Genomic DNA, 23,003 nt, shown 5'->3' with positions numbered 1-23,003 from the left:
CTTCACTTCACATACGTCACATGTCACATACACGCCCTCGCAGGGCAGAGAGGTAAAAAAAAAAAAAGGGCAAAGAGGTAGCGACGTGGCTAATGTTAGCTGCTAACGTAGCCGTACGAGAGAAAGATGGTGCGGATCTGGTAACAAATGAAGGAAGACTTAATTCCCAATAAAAACAGCAGGGTTTTCATCGTCTGGCAGTGGTTTGGCTTCAAGTGGGAATATGTCGAACAGACAACTGTAATTTGTCAAGTGTGGGGGGGAAGCGTTGCTATAAAAAGTAGCATTACTGCTAATATGTAGCATAATCTGAAAAGTCACTCGCTAGAGAATGAAGAGAATTTCATAACCTTAGTAACATACCACATAGTGAAGGACGAATACTATTTGATTTCCTGTTATGCAACCCATTTTTATTTGACACTTAAAATGTATCTGACAATGTAGCTTGCAATTTATGTTTTGGAAATGACTTGAATGTTTTTGCCATTGCTTAATAACTTTAATAAATACATTTTTGTTCAATTGACTTAGTTGTGATTTCCCTCTCTGCATGAAAGTAGCATATATGAATGCAGTATGAAGAAGAATGTTTTAATGTAGACACATAGAATCATCATACTGCTGTGATTATGTGCATCAAATGTTCATTCAAGGCCAAGGCAAAATATCGAAATATATATCGTATATCGGGATATGGCCTAAAAATATTGCGATATTAAAAAAGGCAATATCGCCCAGCCCTAATGGTATTACAACGCAACACTGCTTTACCGAACAATCAGTTGGACTTATTTGTGCATTGAATATTTGATTGACATAACGAGTTAGAGCTGGGCGATATGGCCTTTTATTAATATCTGGATATTTTTAGGCCATGTCACGATACACAATATATATTTTGATGTTTTTCCTTAACCTTGAATTAACACTTGATGCATATAATCACACCAGTATGATGATTCTGTGTCCACATTAAAACATTTTTGTTCATACTGCATTAATATATGCTAATGTTAAACTTTCATGCAGAGAGGGAAATCACAACTAAGTCAATTTACCAAAACTGTATTTATTAAACAGTTATTAAGCAGTGGCACAAACATTTATGTAATTTCCAAAACAGAACGTGCGAGGGAGGAGGTCACTAAGATGACATTTCAAAACAACACAAAATTAAAGTGAACTTTTTTTACAGAACGCCACTACAATAGTTTAAAACAAATAAAGTGCACTTTTGTGCATGATGTCACACAAAATATTTCAATAACTGTCAAATAAAAATTAGCTGCATAGTAGGAAATCAAATTGTGTATGTCTTTCGCCAGGTGGTAGGTTAGGGCGGACGTTATCTCCTTTTGTTGGTGACTACAGTGTTGATCTGGAAATGGTTGCTTTGGCCTTTGGTTGGTGTGGCACCGGCCGGAGATGTTGACATGTGGAGTTTCAAGGACTCTTCATTCTCTAGCAGTTGACTTTTCAGATGATGCTACAAATTAGCAGTAATGCTACTTATTGTAGCAATGCTTTTGCCGCACACTTGACATGTTACGGTTGTCTGTTCAACATATTCCCGCTTGAAGTCAAACCACCGGTGGACGATGGACCACGTCCTGTTTTTCTTGGGAATTAATTCTTCTTCCTTCATTTGTTACCAGATTCACACTTTCTTTCTCTCGTATTAACACTCGCACCGCGCCTCTAGCACAACAGCTAACGTTACCCATTCCGCTACCTCTCTGCTCCGCGAGAGCGTATGATGTTGCACTCGCGACAGTATGTGACATATGTAAGAAGGTGAGCTTGTTTTGTCTCTGTGAGTAGCAGCGGCAAGAAAGAGTGAGAAAAGCGTGTAGCGTAATGCCCACAGCTAAAAGCAACTGCGTGAGAACGTATACTCTAATATCACGATATAGTCATTGTCTATATCGCACAGAGACAAACCTGCGATATATCGAGCATATTCAATATATCCCCAGCCCTATAACGAGTGCTAATTTGAAAAAGGATACATTTGTTTGTAGTTAATTTCATGCTACAAATATTAGTCTCATCTACAATTCATGTCTGGTGTTGTTTTTATGGTGTGGATTCCATATTTTGTCTCAATATTTAGTTGTAGATGTACCCGTTGTTCAGCAGTGTTTTAAGCCAGTGGTTCTCAAGTGGGGGGTGCGCGTACCCCTGGGGGTACTTGAAGGTATGCCACAAACATTCTATAAATAGCAACAATTCAAAAATCCTTTATAAATATATTTATTGAATAATACTTCAACGAAATATGAATGTAAGTTCAAAAACCGTGAAAAGAAATGCAACAATGCAATATTCAGTGTTGACAGCTAGATTTTTTTGTGGGCACGTTCCATAAATATTGATGTTAAAGATTATTTTTTTTGTGAAGAAATGTTTAGAATTAAATTTATGAATTCAGATGGATCTCTATTTCAATCCCTAAAGACGGCACTTTAAGTTGATGATTACTTCTACGTGTAGAAATCTTTATTTATAATTGAATCACTTGTTTATTTTTCGACAAGTTTTTAGTTATTTTTATATCTTTTTTTCTAAATAGTTCAAGAAAGACCACTACAAATGAGCAATATTTTGCACTGTTACACAATTTAATAAATTAGAAACTGATGACATAGTGCTGTATTTTACTTCTTTATCTCTTTTTTTCAACCAAAAAGGCTTTGCTCTGATTAGGGGGTACTTGAATTAAAAAAATGTTCACAGGAGGTACTGAAAAAAGGTTGAGAACCACTGTTTTAAGCGATAGCAAGATTAGGGATGATGTTCGAAAACCGGTTCTCCCGATGCTTTGATGAGAAAAGAACCGATTCCATGGATTTGAATCCCTTTTTTGAGAACTGGTTCCCGTTATCGAAGCCACTATACTATAGGGCGTACCGTATTAAAAGGCGCTGTGTCATTTACAAGTGCTATTTCTATATTTAACGCATACATAAGGCGCAGCATATTTTTGGGCGTAGACATGGTTAAACATACGCTAGTTTAAAACATACAATAGCATGCATGGACGCTTTTTTAAAAGGCAGCAGGACCAAAGCTGAGTTCGGTTGTACTTGATTGAAGTATTTTTTTAATGTACTCACGTTATTTTTTGATCAATCCTCATCAACAAATATGTCAAAGTCCTAATCCTCTGTGTCCAAAATTAACAGTTGGGCAAGTTCTCCATCAAACACGCCAGACTCCCTCTCGTCATTTTCAAAGTCAGTCTCATTGCCGTGGGGCTCCTCGGAAAAGATGCCAGCTTTTGTGAAAGCTCGAACAACAGTGCAAGCACAAACGTTACTCCAGCATCCACGATCCAGTCACAAATTGTGGCGTAACTCGCCCGATGCTGCCTCCCAGTTTTCGTAAAGCTGTGTTAGTCTGTCATGGCGCTCACAACTTCACTTTGAACGTCCTGTTTACACCCATGCCTAGCGGTTGGAGTTCCTTCGTCATGCCTTAATGATGACTCCAGGTGGAAACTTTTCTTTCGGCAGCGTCTTCCCCTTGAAAATGACCATAGCTGGCAGTTTCTGTCCATTAGCATAGCAAGCTAGCACAACAGTAAAAGCAGACCTCTCTTGCCCCGTTGTGCGTATCGATTCGCTACCGTGCTGGTCCCCTTCTTCTCCACAGTGTGCTTGACAGGGATGTCGAAAGTGAGCCGCACCTCGCCCATGTTGGTGATGCGTTTGTCTGCAATTTTTTTAATTTACAACGAACATAGCAGCACTATATGCTCACTGGGGGCATGCCTTTAGCGTCCTCTCTCACCTGAAACCTTCACCCTTTGACGTCCGCATGCTGTCCTCAGTCACGTCCGCCTTTCCTACATATAAACAGCGTGCCGGCCCAGTCACATAACATCTATGGCTTTCGGAACTCAGTGCACACACAACATCCTATCTGGATTCGATAAGAGATTCGATAAGGAATCGGTTCGATAAGAGCATTTGATAATGGCATAGACATCGATAATTTCGTAACGAATATCATCCCTAATCAAGATATAGTATATGCTGTTGATTTTAAGAAATTTATTCATCTAGTTTATTAATACTATTAAGGATATTTTCTTGAAGCTAACACATAGTACCAAAGACGTTATAATGTGGTCATCTGTGTGAAAATAAAGCACTTGAGTTTCTGCACTGCAACTAAACTTTTAGTTTCTGTTATGAAAATTGACAGCGAAAATATGCGGCGGATTGTACCAACAATCACAATATTTATTATTAGGATCAAAATGACATTCATTTATTTGCACAACCAGGTTTTTGGACTTATATTTAGGCATAGCAATCACAAAAGAACACAAACTAATCCGATCTCATGTTTTTTAGTTATGTTTAATTATGCTATCAAACACTACTAATTAAGGCTACACAATTAATACAATTTTAATCTTGATCTCAATTTTGGCCAAGACAATTAAATGAGGGTGATCGTCGGCGATATTAACTTTTATCAATTCAAGTATTTTCACAACTAACAGTTTGCCAACCACCAGGGGGCGACTGAAGACAGTGGACTCATGTGAGTGTGAATAAGAGTGACTGAACGGTTGACTGACAATTGATCAGCTGGTAGATTGTAGCTCCCCAAAACATTTAGAAAAATAAATGCATTATTACATTGGTGCCCTTGTCTCCCATAGATTGACCCATATTTTAACGCCGGAACATGTCCGCTCACCTCACTGTTCTTTAGGCATCCTCCCTCTCATTCCTGCAAACCCGGAAATGTTACTGCGCGTATAAACAAACAAGCGCCACAAAAAGTTGCACGGCCAAGCTGCGCTGGTGTGCACATTTAAAAAATTATTGACTTACAGAGACAGGTTAAGCAATAAAAACACTTCCATTCTTTTCTAAACCGCCATCGTTTACCCGTGACTTGAAGCTAATGATCAAAACAGAAGTATGGTTGCTCACAGAGTTTTCAGCCCGCCAATGGCGTAAAGCCCCGACGTACAGACTACCGTAACATCAACCATGCACCGAGGGACCCCATATCCATCCAACTCTCAGACACATGCATAAATAATGCATATAATACTGTTTTATTTAGCAAAGACACAAGCGGTAGAAAATGGATGGATTCATGGATGTCCTATATACAAACCCCGTTTCCATATGAGTTGGGAAATTGTGTTAAATGTAAATATAAACGGAATACAATGATTTGCAAATCCTTTTCAACCCATATTCAATTGAATGCTCTACAAAGACAAGTTATTTGATGTTCAAACTCACAAACTTTTATATTTTTTTGCAAATAATAATTAACTTAGAATTTCATGGCTGCAACACGTGCCAAAGTAGTTGGGAAAGGGCAAGTTCACCAATGTGTTACATCACATTTTCTTTTAACAACACTCAATAAACGTTTGGGAACTGAGGAAACTAATTGTTGAAGCTTTGAAAGTGGAATTCTTTACCAAACTTGCTTGATGTACAGCTCAAGTTGTTCAACAGTCCGGGGTCTTGTTGTCGTATTTTACGCTTCATAATGCGCCACACATTTTCGATGGGAGATATGCCTGGACTGCAGGCAGGCGAGGAAAGTACCTGCACTCTTTTACTACAAAGCCACGCTGTTGTAACACGTGGCTTGGCATTGTTTTGCTGAAATAAGCAAGGGCGTCCATGATAACGTTGTTTGGATGACAAGATATGTTGCTCCAAAACCTGTATGGACCTTTCAGCACTAATAGTGCCTTCTCAGATGTGTAAGCTACCCATGCCTTGGGCACTAATACACCCCCCTACCATCACAGATGCTGGCTTTTGAACTTTGCGCCTATAACAATCCGGATGGTTATTTTCCTCTTTGTTCTCGAGGACACCAGGTCCACAGTTTCCAAATATAATTTGAAATGTGGACTCGTCAGACCACAGAACACTTTTCCACTTTGCATCAGCCCATCTTAGATGAGCTCGGGCCCAGCGAAGCCAGCGGCGTTCCTTGGTGTTGTCGATAAATGGGTTTTGCTTTGCATAGCAGAGTTTTAACTTGCACTTACAGATGTAGCAACCAACTGTATTTACTGACAGTGGTTTTATGAAGTGTTCCTGAGCCCATGTGGTGATATCCCTCACACACTGATGTTGTTTTTTGATGCGGTACCGCCTAAGGCAGGTGTCTCAAACATGGGGCCAGCGAGACGTCAGTATGCGGCCCGCGCTTTGATATGACAATTTAATGTTTGTGCGGCCCGCAAGTTTAATATGAACAGCGCTTGATAGGTCATGCTTGCCAACGTCCCCAATTTTCCCAGGAGACCCCTGAATTTCAGGGCACCACTTCTCTCGAAGCCCCTGTCAATTTTTACCAGATCAACAATATTCAGGGAGTGCCATAAAGGCACTGCCTTTAGCGCCCCCTACACCCTGAACTGGCAGCGTGCAAGCCCAATTGTATGTTGCATCTGGGCATGTGAGACGCACGCGTGTTATTACAAGATAAATTTATTCAACAGCTACACAGGTCACTCTGAGGGTGGCCGTAGAAAAACTTTTAACACTGTTACAAATATGTGCCAGACTGTGAACCCACACCAAACAAGAATGACAAACACATTTGGGGAGAACATCCGCACCGTAATACAACATGAACACACCAGAACAATTACCCAGAATCCTATGCAGACCTAACTCTCTTCTGGGCTACAATATACACACCCCTGCTACCACCCCCCCACCCCACCCCTACTTACGTCGGTTGAGGTGTTGTATATTGTAGCTCTGCAAGGTGTTCTGGGTATTTGTTCTCTTCTATCTAAGTTGTGTTAGGGTGCGGAAATTCTCCCAAAAAGTGTTTGTCATTCTTGTTTGGTGTGGGTTCACAGTTTGGCGCATATTTGTAACAGTGTTAAAGTCGTTCATACAGCACTCTGTGTGACCTGTATGGCTGTTGAGTAAGTACGTCTTGCAGCCACTGACGTTGTTCTGCACAAGTCTCACACAACATGATACAGAGCCGGCACATAGGTTGTGTGATATAAAAACGTGCGCGATGACATGTAGTAGAGCAGTAGTCTTCTTTTGGGGGTGCGTGGACCCCTAGAGGTACTTGAAGCTAAGCCAAGGGACAAGTGAGATTTATTAAAAACATTCTAAAAAAACAGCAGCAATTCATAAATCCTTTATACATATGTTTATAGAATTAAGTTCATGAGTCCAGATGGATCTCTATTACAATCCCCAAAGAAGGTACTTTAAGTTGATGATTACTTCTATGAGTAGAAATCTTTATTTATAATTGAATCACTTGTTTATTTTTCAACAAGTTTTTTAGTTATTTGTATATCTTTTTTTCCAAATAGTCCAAGAAAGACCACTGCAAATGAGCAATATTTTGCACTGTTATACAATTTAATAAAACAGAAACTGATGATATAGTGCTGTATTTTACTTCTTTATCTCTTTTTTTCAACCAAAAATGCTTTGCTCCGATTCGGAGGTACTTGAATTACAAAAATGTTCACAGGGGGTACATGACTGAAAAAAGGTTGAGAACCACTGTTGTAGAGGTCGTTAAAGGCAGTGCAGTCACGGCAGCCCTTAATAATGTCGGCCAGGTGAAAATTGTGAAAAATTCGGGAGAAAGGTTGCACCGGTAGATTGTCGGAAGGTGCACTGAAATTCAAAAGTCTCCCAGAAAAATCGTGAGGATTGGCAAGTATGTTGCTAGGGTGGGAAAGCCATTCATAGAAGGGGAATTCATTAAAAAGTCCATGTTACATTTTTCAAGAAATCTTTTTTGCGGCCCAGCCTCACCCAGTTTCTGCATCCAGTTGCCCCCAGGTAAATTGAGTTTGAGACCTCTAGCCGAAGGGATCAAAGGTCCGTAATATCATCGCTTACGTGCAGTGATTTCGCCAGATTCCCTGAACCTTTTAATGATTTTACGGACGGTAGATAGTAAAATCCCTAAATTCCTTGCAACAGCTCGTTGAGAAATGTTGTTCTAAAACTGTTTGACAATTTGCTTACAAATTGGTGACCCTCGCCCCATCCTTGTTTGTGAATAACTTAGCGTTTCATGGAAGCTGCTTTTATACCCAATCATGGCACCCACCTGTTCCCAATTAACCTGCACACCTGTGGGATTTTCCAAATAAGTGTTTGATGAGTATTTCTCAACTTTATCAGTATTCATTGCCACCTTTCCCAACTTCTTGGTCATGTGTTGCTGGCATCAAATTCTAAAGTTAATGATTATTTGCAAAAAAAAAAGATGTTTATCAGTTTCAACATCAAATATGTTGTCTTTGTAGCATATTCATCTGAATATGGGTTGAAAGTTATTTGCAAATCATTGTATTCCGTTTATATTTACATCTAACACAATTTCCCAACTCTTATAGAAACGGGGTTTGTATACTGTGAGCAGTACAGGGTGGTCCTTGCATGTGTCTTTTGTGCATAATCTTATTTTTTCATGTGTTTGCATGTTATAATTGCACTCTGCAATGGCACATGTATTTTTAGTCAACCCTTTATCTTTTGTAAATTTTATTTTATAACTAAACATATTTCTACTCACACTCTCAATGGAGCTTTCCTGATACAGCATGTACTTGTACACACATTACATGTAAATGTACATAACTTTTAAAATACCTCTCTCGATGAAAATGTAAAATTAGAGATAAAGGCATCATTTAATAAAACATCTGACACGCTGATACTATTATGAACAAAAATACAAATATGTGTCTTAGATATATAGATCCAGAATGTGGAGCATTTTTATTAGATATTACAAATTACACGATGGTGTTGCACTAACACTCCAACACTGTTTTACCAAACATAGTGAATAGTTATGGTTAATAATCGTGATTTCAATATTGATAAAAATAACCTTAATTATTATTTTGTCCATATATATTACCCATCATGTTAGGGATGTACAAACCCCGTTTCCATATGAGTTGGAAAATTGTGTTAGATGTAAATATAAATGGAATACTATGATTTGCAAATCATTTTCAAACCATATTCAGTTGAATATGCTATAAAGACAACATATTTGATGTTCAAACTGATAAACATTAATTTTTTTTAGCAAATAATCATTAACTTTAGAATTTGATGCCAGCAACACGTGACAAAGATGTTGGGAAAGGTGGCAATAAATACTGATAAAGTTGAGGAATGCTCATCAAACACTTATTTGGAACATCCCACAGGTGTGCAGGCTAATTGGGAACAGGTGGGGGCCATTATTGGGGAAGGAATCAATAAAGTACAATCTATCTAAAAGCAGCTTCCATGAAATGCTAAGTAATTCACAAACAAGGATGGGGCGAGGGTCACCAATTTGTAAGCAAATTGTCGAACAGTTTTAGAACAACATTTCTCAACGAGCTCTTGCAAGGAATTTAGAGATTTTACCACGGTGGGAAAATCATCAAAATGTTCGAAGAATCTGGAGAAATCACTGCACGTAAGCGATGATATTACGGACCTTTGATTCCTCAGGCGGTACTGCATCAAAAACTGACATCAGTGTCTAAAGGATATCACAACTTGGGCTCAGGAACACTTCATAAAACCACTGTCTGTAACTACAGTTGGTTGCTACATCTGTAAGTGCAAGTTAAAACTCTGCTATGTAAAGCAAAACCCATTTATCAACAACACCCAGGAACGCCGCCGGCTTCGCTGGGCCAGAGCTCATTTAAGATGGACTGATGCAAAGTGGAAAAGTGTTTTGTGGTCTGACGAGTCCACATTTCAAATTATGTTTGGAAACTATGGACGTGTTGTCCTCCGGACCAAAAAGGAAAATAACCATTCGGATTGTTATAGGCGCAAAGTTCAAAAGCCAGCATCTGTGATGGTATGGGGGTGTATTAGTGCCCAAGGCATGGGTAACTTACACATCGGTGAAGGCACAATTGATGCTGAATGGTCCATACAAGTTTTGGAGCAACATACGTTGTCATCCAAGCAACGTTATCATGGACGCCCCTGCTTATTTCAGCAAGACAATGCCAAGCCACGTGTTACAAAAGCGTGGTTCGTAGTAAAAGAGTGCGGGTACTTTCTTGGCCCGCCTGCAATCTAGACCTGTCTACCATCGAAAATGTGTGGCGCATTATGAAGCGTAAAATACGACAGCGGAGACCCCGGACTGTTGAACGACTAAAGTTCTACATAAAACAAGAATGAGAAATAATTCCACTTTCAAAGCTTCAACAATTAGTTTCCTCAGTTCCCAAATGTTTATTGAGTGTTGTTAAAAGAAATGGTGATGTAACACAGTGGTGAACATGTCCTTTCACAACTACTTTGGCACATGTTGCAGCCATGAAATTCTAAGTTAATTATTATTTGCAAAAAAAAAATAAAGTTTATGAGTTTGAACATCAAATATCTTGTCTTTGTAGTGCATTCAACTGAATATGGGTTAAAAAAGATGTGCAAATCATTGTATTCCGTTTATATTTACATCTAACACGATTTCCCAACTCGTACGGAAACGGGGTTTGTATATATTTGTAATTTAAAATTGTATATGTACGTGTTTTATAATGTCCACTACGTTCATTTAGCTGGTGGTGTGTTATGTGTGACTGTGTTGGTTGCGGTTAATTTACACCATGGGTGGGAAAAGTTGTTTCCATTGGTCATATACATATGGATGCTGTGCTCAACTCATCGTCAAATTTGTGGTCATTTAACTCTGACCTTGATTCTGCCCACCATAGGGTGGTATTGATTTCCCATTGCCTGTCATAAGAGACAAAAATGTAATTTCAGTTCTTATATGTCTTGTACATGTTAAGAATGGACAATAAACAGCACCTTGAACTTGAAATGCAGATAATTGCACCCCGCGGGTCGATTTTCTTGTTAAACTTGTATTGCTTTGCAGGCTGCGGAGAAGTCTTTGGCGGCCGTGCTGTAGTTTGGACACCCTGATCCATAGCCTTTTCATTATACATTACAAATTACATTATGGCGTCGCAGTCACACCCCACCCCAAAACTGTTTTACCTAACATCATTATTATTAGTGATTAACAATAGTGATTTTAATAGTGATGAAAAATAATAGTGATTATTGTTTTCGGCTAGGGGTGCAGGCCTATGCATAAGACTACATCCCATATATGAACACTAGTTTATTTGTATTTTATGGGCAAAACGTACAGTTACGTCTTATGGCCAACAGGTGCCATTTGGCAAAATTCTTACATTTATTTTTTTTTGTCTCATATGTCCATAAGGTGCCATGTTCGACATTTTTTGTATTTTTTCAATCAATTTGTTATTTTGTTTTTGCCATACTACTTTGTTTATAATGTTTGTGTTGTTTTCTTATCCACATTCCATTTATACTTGAGGTACATGGAACAGTGTTCTTAGCTACAATAATTTTTCTTCTACAAAGGAAATCATTTTGAATGTTAGTGTTTTTTTTGGATAAAAGCTGGTTAAAAAGATTCCAGTATGAGAAGCATTTGAAAATTTTCAGAACATTGAAAAATGTTGCGATAAAAATGTTAACTATGATAAGTTTGGTCACAATAACCGTGATAAGAAATGTTTACACTGTGACATCTCTAGTTATAGCCACATTCCAAAATGGAAGAAATTTATTTTTCTCAACACAATGCCCCGTAACTACTTATTTTTTAAATTTTTAAATTAATTATTTAGTATTTCAGAAAAAAAATTAAAAACTAAGAAATCACAAACATAAATATACACAACATTATGGTTTTATCTGTCCTGAATAAAAGAATTGAGAACAATTCTAATTGAAGTTGGTATTGTAGTCAAAGTACTACTGCAGTGTAGCATGTATAAAGTGATTCGACAATGTGTGACGGCCCCAATTCTGTCCCATTCTAAAACACACCACAGCTTTTTGTGTGGCTGCTGAATCCCCACCCCCCCAACACACATGCACATGTACACTTACTACAAGAACATCCGTGCTGTTCTTCATAAAAGAACACAGTGGGGTAAAATCGAGCCTGTGATATCCTGCCCCCTCTCAAACTGCATCTTCTTTGCTTGGCTGACCAGTTTGAGATGCTTGACTGAACCTGAAAAGCCAAGGGTCAGGTCTTTAGTCTTGTCGTATGTTAATTGCAGAAAATAACTAGTCTTTCTCAACCACTTTGTTCCTAAGCGGACCCGTTGCAAGGTTGACGGTTACAATGTGAATCTCTGTTTTCTCTCTGGACGGAGTATTCATGTGAGCATCTGCCTTCTGTTCTGTCGATCCCACTGGAAATCTGCCATGACCAATGGGACAATGCCTACTAGCAGCTGTAGACTTGAAAGGTCCCCTTACAGAATGTTTTAAAAGCTGCTGTTTGATTGTTTACCTAGTTAATCAACGTTTATTTTTAGTGTTTTTACGCAATTTCGTTTTATTTTTAAGTATTAGTTTTTTCTCCTTAGATTTGAGTTTCCCTGTATTTTATTTTGGGAGGCAGAATTTAATACTGACTTAAGAAAGGTGTATTTTGTCCCAAATGTCTTGTTCTCTGTCTCAAATAAAACTCATTCTGATACGTTCAATGTGGTGGAAACCCAACCACTCCTAAAATAGCCAAACATAGCTGAAGTTACTGTTTAATGAAAAATAGACACAAGAGAGATGTATACTACTAAATAACTTTTTCTGAAATTTTGGTATTTTCTAGACCACTGATTCTAAAACTTTGTGTCAGTTACCACCAATGGTATGTGGGCTCTAAGTAGTGGTGCGCCAAATAATCACTTCAATCAATCAATCAATCAATCAAGGTTTATTTATATAGCCCCAAATCACAAATGTCTCAAAGGACTGCACAAATCATTCCGACTACAACATCCTCGGAAGAACCCACAAAAGGGCAAGGAAAAACTCACACCCAGTGGGCAGGGAGAATTCATATCCAGTGGGACGCCAGTGACAATGCTGACTATGAGAAACCTTGGAGAGGACCTCAGATGTGGGCAACCCCCCCCCCCCTCTAGGGGACCGAAAGCAATGGATGTCGAGCGGGTCTAACATGATACTGTGAAAGTTCAATCCATAGTGGCTCCAACACAGCCGCGAGAGTTCAGTTCAAGCGGATCCAAGACAGCAGCGAGAGTCCCGTCCACAGGAAACCATCTCAAGCGGAGGCGGATCAGCAGCGTAGAGATATCCCCAACCGATACAGGCGAGCGGTCCATCCTGGGTCCCGACGAGCGGTCCATCCTGGGTCTCGACTCTGGACAGCCAGTACTTCATCCATGGTCATCGGACCGGACCCCCTCCACAAGGGAGGGGGGGACATAGGAGAAAGAAAAGAAGCGGCAGATCAACTGGTCTAAAAAGGAGGTCTATTTAAAGGCTAGAGTATACAGATGAGTTTTAAGGTGAGACTTAAATGCTTCTACTGAGGTAGCATCTCGAACTGTTACCGGGAGGGCATTCCAGAGTACTGGAGCCCGAACGGAAAACGCTCTATAGCCCGAAGACTTTTTTTGGGCTCTAGGAATCACTAATAAGCCGGAGTCTTTTGAACGCAGATTTCTTGCCGGGACATACGGTACAATACAATCGGCAAGATAGGCTGGAGCTAGACCGTGTAGTATTTTATACGTAAGTAGTAAAACCTTAAAGTCACATCTTAAGTGCACAGGAAGCCAGTGCAGGTGAGCCAGTACAGGCGTAATATGATCAAACTTTCTTGTTCTTGTCAAAAGTCTAGCAGCCGCATTTTGTACCAACTGTAATCTTTTAATGCTAGACATGGGGAGACCCGAAAATAATACGTTACAGTAATCGAGACGAGACGTAACAAACGCATGGATAATGATCTCGGCGTCTTTAGTGGACAAAATGGAGCGAATTTTAGCGATATTGCGGAGATGAAAGAAGGCCGTTTTAGTAACGCTTTTAATGTGTGACTCAAAGGAGAGAGTTGGGTCGAAGATAATACCCAGATTTTTTACAGAGTCACCTTGTTTTATTATTTGGTTGTCAAATGTTAAAGTTGTATTATTAAATAGAGGTCGGTGTCTAGCAGGACCGATGATCAGCAATTCCGTTTTTTTGGCATTAAGTTGCAAAAAGTTAGCGGACATCCATTGTTTAATTTCATTAAGACACGCTTGCAACTGACTACAGTCCGGCGTGTTGGTCAGCTTTAGGGGCATGTAGAGTTGGGTGTCATCAGCATAACAGTGAAAGCTAATACCGTATTTGCGTATGATGTCACCTAGCGTATATAGAGGATAATATAGATAATTAATAAAATGATTCTGTAAAAAAAATGTAGCATATAATTCAGTGCATGGAAATAAACTCTGGTATTGACATCAATACAATGGGAATTCAAATCTTGTTTTCTGGATAAAATAGCATTTGATAAAAACATTTTTGTTCATTTTACATTCTTATTACGTTCTTGCTCACCTTGAAAAAAGTTACGTTTCCTCCACTCGCTTCTCTTTCAAACGCTGGAATTATATGTTGTGCTTCTGCTGTTTTTTTGAACAAACTTTGCAGTATAATGTCACTTTTTGCATATTGCTGTAAATCCAAACCACTAACAACACAATTATTTTATTAACGTCTTGCGTTCGTTTGCAGTAGCCATGTTTTGCTAAGTGTGTGAGACACTTCACTAAGAATGTAAGTGAGAGTACGGAAGCTACGGAAGAAAAAGGATGTCAGCGCAAGAGCGGAAAAACATGAATTTCTTAATTGGTTTAAATCGTCTGCAAAAACTTTATTTACGAACCTTAACGTGTAAAAGTTCAGACAGGCCTCAAAAATAGCTGTACAAAGATACTGTATGCCTGTAAACATCAGTGTTACCTCTTTGAAAACTTGAAAACATTTTCCCGATCAAACTTAAAGTTTGGTTCAAATATATGCACACACGCTATCTTTTTTTTTAACGTGATATCATGAACTTCATCTGTCATTTTCAAACGCTGACATAAAATACATCTCACTTATTAGTAGGGCTGGGCAATATGGCCGAAAATTGTATATCATATCAATAATTATTGATATTTTTTATGACCCGTGGAAAATACAAACCAGGAGAATATTAACATTTGTATTTCCAATGTTACCTTCCTATGATTAAAACACCCGCTATCAAGGCAAAAAAGGAAAGGCAATGTCAACACATACATGGAAACCACTCAATAATGGAAGCACAATTCTAAAATCACATTGAACACATAACAATAACATCTTTAAATTAAGGTGCAAAGTAAGGAATATGTAAGAAATGCTTAATAAAGTGTAACAAAATAGTGCAAAGTGTGAAAATGTAAACATAAAGAAACCTGAGAAATACTTTTTTTTGCATGTTTACTGCCAGGAAATTACGTGGTCTGTGCAACCTTCAATTTGATATTTTATTCCTACTTAAGTATGGAAATGAATTGATGCTATGCAGTCATTATTATTTAAATATTATTGGACCAAATTATTATTTTAAAGTAGCAGATTTGTTATATTTTTTTAAGTGTTTTATTTATACAGCCTCCAAATAGTGTTAAAAGAGAAAGGGGTAAGCGTGGCAAAGAACTACGGTCTGTTTGAAAAAATGCAAAAAACTGCCATACTGTCGAGGTGAATTTTCTTGTTTTGTAAACAATTTCTTCGCTCTCTGCAGAACTCATTGTTAGTTTCTCTTCTCCCTCCATGCAGGGGATGCGCAATGTTCACTTCCTGTCTTGCTAACAGACCACGAGTGCCTCTGTTCATGCAACTAATCTTGGTTCGTAATTTCCAGCTTCTTCCGAATAAAAATAATTGTGTGTGTGTGCGTGTGTGCGTGTGCGTGTGTGCGTGTGCGTGTGTGCGTGTGCGTGTGCGTGTGTGTGTGCGTGTGTGTGTGTGTGTGTGTGTGTGTGTGTGTGTGTGTGTGTGTGTATACATATATGATATATAATATAATATGTATATATTAGGGGTGTAACGGTATACAACAATTTCGGTTCAGTATGTACCTCGGTTTAGAGGTCACAGTTCGGTTCCTTTTCGGTACAGTAAAAAACCAACAAAATATAAATATTTGGGTTATTTATTTACCAAAATTGCAAAATCTCCCACCAAAAATATTTTTCTTAGTGGTATATTTCATGTGAAGTAATCAGAACCTGGCCTATGTATAAGACTAGATCCCATATCCGGATATGTCCTCTTTTGCGGAGCTGTCAGGGCAGAGTTTCTTAAATGCCTCAAATGTCCGGTATTTTGAGTTATGGTTGCGTGTATTAACAATGTACGTTCAGGGTTAAGAAGGGGTTAAAAACAAAACACATTATTCGCGCAACAGCAGCATTCGTGAGGGAGGGGCAGAGAGCGAGAGAGTTATGATAAACGCGCATGCGTCGCCAGGCTCTGCTTTTTATCCATTGATTTATCAGATAAAAAATGTTATTATCTATAGCAGGGGTGTCAAAAGTGTGCCCCGGAGGCCATTTGCGGCCCACAGCCAATGTTTTAAAGGCCCACGGAACATTCGAAAATTACTATTAAAATAAACAAAAACATAACAGAAGCGAAATAAATAAGCTTGATAGTTGAATGTAATTTAGAAAAAGTTGCAATGTTGACTAATAAAACAAAGCAGTTTTTTTTCTTTCAAAGTGTCATTGCTCAAAACATAATATTGAATCAAAATCAATGTTATTATGAATTATTGACCTATCCAGGGTTCCCATTACCTCACATCAAATATTCCATAAAGAAAAATATTTTTCGTGGAAGATTTTGCAAATTTGGTAAATAAATAACCCAAAAAGTTTTATTTTGTTGTTTTCTTACTGTATCGAAAATGAACCAAACCGTGACCTCTAAACCAAGGTACGTACCAAACCGAAATTTTTGTGTACCTTTACACCTAGGGCTGGGCGATATATACGATATATCGCGGGTTTGTCTCTGTGCGATATAGAAAATGACTATATCGTAATACTCGAGTATACGTTCTCACGCAGTTGCTTAAGCTGCTGGCATTCAGTCTCTTCTCACTCTTTCCTGACTCTCCTCACAGACAAACAGGCGCACATTGTTACATTCGTCACAACTGTCACGTCTTCGTCACGTACACGCCCTCGCCCAGCAGAGAGGTAGTGGCGTGGCTAACGTTAGCTGCTAACGTAGCCGTACGAGACAAAGAAGGTGCAGATCTGGTAACAAATGAAGGAAGACTTAATTCCCAATAAAAACAGCAGGGTTTCCATCGTCTGGCGGTGGTTCGGCTTCAAGTGGGAATATGTCGAACAGACAACCGTAATTTGTTGTTGCTAATATGTAGCATCATTTGAAAAGTCACCTGCTAGAGAATGAAGAGAATTTCATAACCTTAGTAACATACCACATAGTGAAGGACGAATACTATTTGATTTCCTATTATGTAGCTCATTTTTATTTGACACTTAAAATGTCTCTTACAATCTTGCAATTTATGTTTTGGCAATGACTTGAATGTTTGTGCCATTGCTTAATAACTTTAATAAATACACTTTTGGTCAATTGACTTAGTTGTGATTTCCCTCTCTGCATGAAAGTTTAAAAGTAGCATATATTAATGCAGTATGAAGAAGAATGTTTTAATATAGACACATATAATCATTATACTGCTGTGATTATATGCAGCAAGTGTTCATTCAAGGCCAAGGCAAAATATCGTAATATTTATCGTATATCGGGATATGGCCTAAAAATATTGCGATATTTAAAAAAGGCAATATCGCCCAGCCCTAGTTACACCCCTAATATGTATATATATATATATATATATATATATATATATATCGATTGCACCAATTGGAATCCCGCTGCTCTTGTACATTATTACTTTGTGACCAGGCTGTCAAGGGTAAATGGAGAATCCAAACTCCTGTGAGAGCTTGTGTCAATAGCTGTTTCTATTCCAAATTGAATGGATGTAGTTGAAGGAGAACTGCCTGAGATCTGCCTGCACAATTCGAAGTACAGCAAAAGAACTCTACCGTAACCACTTCTTCCACTTGCGTCGACTGCTTGTCTGTACTTTTCACATATCTCTTTCAATTTAGTGCCGATAGTTGTTTTTGTGATGTCCTCTTTCCGATGAGGAAATTCCTCTGATGTCCCTCCAAGTCCGTACCGTTCCACTTGGACTGGCAAGTTTCCCAATCAACACTTTGTTGAGTTTTGTTAACTTTAAACTCCAAAGCGATGCTTAAAAGTAGCTCTACTTCTCTGTCAGTCCACATGTATAATTCTTTTTTGCCGTGGTCCGCCATTTTTGCTATATACCGCCTCTGGACATAACGTTTTGGATGATTCTGATTGGCTAAAATGGTCTTAAGTCCTAGGCTACAGCGCCCCCAGTATTTTGGCATGCGTGAAGTGGAGTGAATTATATTTATATAGCGCTTTTTCTCCAGTGACTCAAAGTGCTTTACATAGTGAAACCCAATATCTAAGTTACATTTAAACCAGTGAATGCGTATGACACTCAGTGTATGCGTTTGCTTGGGGACAGTAATAGTTTTTTAAATGCGCACGTGTGGCTGGAGATCTTGTCAAGACGTTAGTTTAGGTGGTGGCTCTTTGTTGTCAAGGCGGCCGCCTTAACAACAAAACGCTGCGGGAAACCCTGGACTGACTCAAAAAATGTTTCCATATCCCCCAACTGTAGGTATACTTCATACACCACCTATCTAATTTAATAATTGCTTTGTGACACTTTCTGAAGGTAACCTCAATAATACTTGATTTATATTCTGTTTAACTGAACAATCCATCTGTTTTTCTCACTGTAGCAGGCCAATGAGGCCCTCCACCAGCACCAAATAGCCGGAAACAGCCTCTTGCCTCTGCTCAATTCTGCAACGGAGCCACCTGATCAGAAACCAGTACTGCCCATACTGTTGGACCAGAAGCCACCAGTCAGTGCTGCAGAACTTCTTAAAGATAATGTGGCCAGCGGGGCTGGGGGAGGAGGTGGTGGAGGACCTCTACTTGCTGTGATTAAAAAAGAACCTAAATCAAAGACGCCCTTCATTTGTGGCTACTGCAACAAGGCTTTTCGGGACAGTTACCACTTGCGGCGGCATGAGTCATGTCACACCGGCATTAAGATGGTCTCACGGCCTAAAAAGACACCCACAGCTCCCACCATGGTGCCACTCATAGCCACTGTACCTCGTGAAAATAGTGGAAACTCCTCATACATTACTACTGTAGCTGGCATCTTGACTACAGCCACCACATCAACAGCAACAGGGACAAGCATTATGACACCAATGCAACACCAACAGCAACAGAGCATCCCTAAGAAACCCTCCAAGCCTGTGAAAAAGAATCATGGCTGTGATATGTGTGGAAAGGCCTTCCGAGATGTTTATCACCTCAACCGTCACAAGCTGTCGCACTCTGATGAAAAACCGTTTGAGTGTCCCGTCTGTCACCAGAGGTTCAAGAGGAAGGATCGAATGACGTATCATGCACGCTCCCATGATGGTGGCATTCACAAGCCTTACATTTGTTCTGTGTGTGGGAAAGGTTTCTCCAGGTATGTAGATCACATACTGTAATTGAGCGCAACAGATTTGAAAATAAATAAATATTTTTACTTATGATAGCCACACCAGACTATAAGATGCAGATATATACTGATACGAAATATTTTGTAAATATTTATTTACATACCATTACCTTAATTGTTGACAGTAAAACAGTTTATCAAACAAAGTTAAGTTAAAGTACCAATGATTGTCATACACACACTAAGTGTGGCGAAATTATTCTCTGCATTTGACCCATCACCCTTGATCACCCCCTGGGAGGTGAGGGGAGCAGTGGGCAGCAGCATTGCTGCGCCCAGGAATCATTCTTGGTGATTTAACCCCCAATTCCAACCCTTAATGCTGAGTGCCAAGCAGGGAGGTAATGGGTCCCATTTTTATAGTCTTTGGTATGACTCACGACCTACCGATCTCAGGGTGGACACAGACAGACAAACAGAAGTCATTGTCATGGAACCACTACTTGCAGAAGCTAGCTCTCCAATTGACTAAACAGACTCAATAACTCCACGGTGACGTTTTAGTGAATTTACAAAACTGAAACAATACAAAAAGAATTCCATTTGAAGTAATAACCTCCAACACAGACACTTGAAAACGTGTTAGTATATTCGCTAATGCTAACGGCGCTAGCTTGATTACATTATCATAGCACCTACACATATACATGAACACATTCCTACAGACCTTATATATGTTGTTGGAACCTAATGTTAACGTAATGTGATGCTGCCGCTGCTTCACGCACAAGACTCTCTTTGAAGCTGGGTGGAGGTAATAAATGCACTCTAAATTTATATTGCAAAATGTAAAAGTTTTTGATCCATAATCGATTAAATACATTGTTCTACCCATCCCTAAAGTTTATCAAACATTTAATTGCAATAACTTAATTGGACTTTCAAAAACAATACATTGAAACTAAATATTGTAAAATACTGAAAAAAATAGCAAAAATTAAATAAATTGTAAATTATTTTGCGTACTGTAATGTGATTATTTTGCTGTTTTTGGGACAACTTTCCAGACTTAATTATCTTGTTTTGTATAAAAGGCAGACTTGCACGTGTAATATGCTTACATCAATACAAGAGGCGCTTTTTAGTTTAACATAATACTGTAAGTATAACTACAAATGAAATATGAAAACAAAACTTTATTTAAGAGATGGTGCTTTTGAATAAAGCTGAAGAATGTCACAATCTGAATTGTCTTGTCTTTATGTGCAGGCCTGATCATCTCAGCTGTCATGTCAAGCATGTCCATTCCTCAGAGAGGCCTTTCAAGTGCCAAGTAACGGTAATTCCCATGCTCCCATTTTTTAAGACACTCTTTTGGACAATTATTATTTCACTTTAACCACAAAGTAAAAGCTAAAGTTCCAACACCAGACATATGTTCTACTTTTTGTGTGAATGGCATACACAGGCTGACCACAACATTAAGGTAACTTTATTAAAAGTTATGTCTGCACAATGTCCAAAATAGTACACTGTTTACTATTTTATTTCAGTATGTTTGTATTATTTTTTTATTAATTCAATAAAGAATAAATCATTATTCATTTTATGTTTGTTTTAGGCCTGTACATCTGCCTTTGCTACCAAAGACCGTCTGCGCTCGCATATGATCAGACATGAAGGCAAAGTCACCTGTAACATCTGTGGCAAAATGCTAAGTGCAGCCTACATCACAAGTCACCTCAAAACTCATGGGCAGGCCAGCTTCAGCAACCATTGTAACAAAGGTAGGCTGTCTCCAAAGCTCACAAATTTTGAGTATGGCTTGAGTTAACATTTAAGTCAAGTCAAATGTACTGATACAACACCAATTCAAACTACAAATGTTATCTCAAAACACTTTACACATGGAGTAAGTCAGGAACAGCGGTCGTCCTCATACATTGAAATAAATCAATGGAACTCACGCTTAAAACTTTGAACACAACTGAGACCCAGTGAGAGGCGACTGTTTCGACCGGATGGATTGTGAGATTGTTAAATGGTCCTGTCCTGTTTTTTATGATCAGATTTCTAAATGCTGATCACTCTTCAACAGTTCCATTTCACAAACTTGGAATAGATTACAAATAAAGACATTTATTTATTGCGATTGATAATCCACATGCGACACAGAGCAGATGAGTGATTGTAAATGCATACCGTGTTTCCTTGAATTGCCACCGGGGCGCTAGTTAATTTAAAACCTCTTCTCACTTCTTTGCTTACCAAAGGCATGCGGTAAAAGTAAGCATGCGCTAATCATTTTAAAACCTCACTTACCGAATGGTATGCAGTAAAAAGTTGAGTGTGATCTAAGTTTGGACCTTAAATCCTGCTGAATAGCTCTTAATCTTCTTCCCTTTATGCGATTTCAAATTACCGGTATTGAAATCAGCCTCCTCCATTTTGAAAATGTTGAAAGGGGAAGTGTCACTCGTGACGTCACGAGTTTGACCAGGCGGTAATACTAAGCATGCGCTAATTATTTTGGGAAGCAAGTTTGACCCGGCAGTAATTCAAGGCAGGCACATACTACATGCCCTGCGGCAATTCAAGGAAATATGGTATGTACAATGTGAAAAATTGTAAAAACACAACTTGGGCTGCAGCAATTGATTATTTTAGTAATTGAGTAATCCATTGATTAATTTGTTCGATTAATCGAGTAATCGAACAAAACACTTTTGAGCCTTGATGTGTCTTTTAAGGAAAATGTTTTAAGTACTTTTCTGATTAACTTTATTCTTTTTACATATAAATGCGTATAATATTGAAATGCACTTTTACCATGGGATGGGTGGTCGGTCGGTCCGTCTGTCTGTCTGTCTGAGTTTGAAAAAATATATAAGAAAACACCACATTGTCTTTTTCACATTAAAATGATTGCAATATAAGAAACCACCACATTCTCTTTTTCACATTCAAAAGATTGCAAAACCTTTGACAAACCCTCTTCTTCTCTCCCGACTCCTTTGTAGTTGTTTTTTTAATGAGCTATTTAACACTGCGCTAGTGTGTCCTTAAAAGAACCACCCCTTTTATACTTGCTAAAATCTTAATTCCTTTATTCTGATAAACGCACATCATCAAGTTTGACATTGCACTTTTAACCGAGGCTGGACGATTATGGAAAAAATACTGATTATTATTTTGATTGATATTGTAATCACAATTAACACACTTATTAATTAATTTAAAAACATAATTATTTATTGTGCCACCAAAACTAAACTTTAAATATGTCTATGAATGTTCTCATTCTTCCAAGTCATTGTCATCTCAGGGCGTACAATTGATCGCAACTGGACTGTTTGCTTTGTCTTAGACGTAATTCTCTGCTCATCCGAGTAGGCTTCATCAATTGGTGCTTATAGACCTAGATTGGCTGGTGCCAAAACCCCAAATATTTGTGCCTGGGTAAGGATGGTTAT

The 23,003-nt window shown here is 38.6% G+C and overlaps 1 protein-coding gene across 4 annotated transcripts in view; it reads left to right on the top strand.

Moving 5' to 3' along the window:
* The window catches only part of LOC133564428 (vascular endothelial zinc finger 1-like), a 68,222-nt gene that overhangs the window by 21,646 nt on the left and 23,573 nt on the right, over positions 1-23,003 (top strand). For all 4 annotated transcript variants that reach the window (XM_061918753.1, XM_061918751.1, XM_061918752.1 and 1 more), the window contains exons 2-4: positions 18,806-19,557; positions 20,800-20,869; positions 21,152-21,317. In XM_061918753.1, the coding sequence (XP_061774737.1) occupies positions 18,806-19,557; positions 20,800-20,869; positions 21,152-21,317 (988 nt within the window). The remainder of the gene's footprint in view (positions 1-18,805; positions 19,558-20,799; positions 20,870-21,151; positions 21,318-23,003) is intronic.

This window comes from Nerophis ophidion, linkage group LG13, assembly GCF_033978795.1.
Source record: "Nerophis ophidion isolate RoL-2023_Sa linkage group LG13, RoL_Noph_v1.0, whole genome shotgun sequence".
NCBI classification, from domain to species: Eukaryota; Metazoa; Chordata; class Actinopteri; order Syngnathiformes; family Syngnathidae; genus Nerophis; species Nerophis ophidion.
The sequence above is the reverse complement of the archived record's forward strand: the minus strand, read 5'-3'. Positions and strand labels throughout refer to the sequence as shown.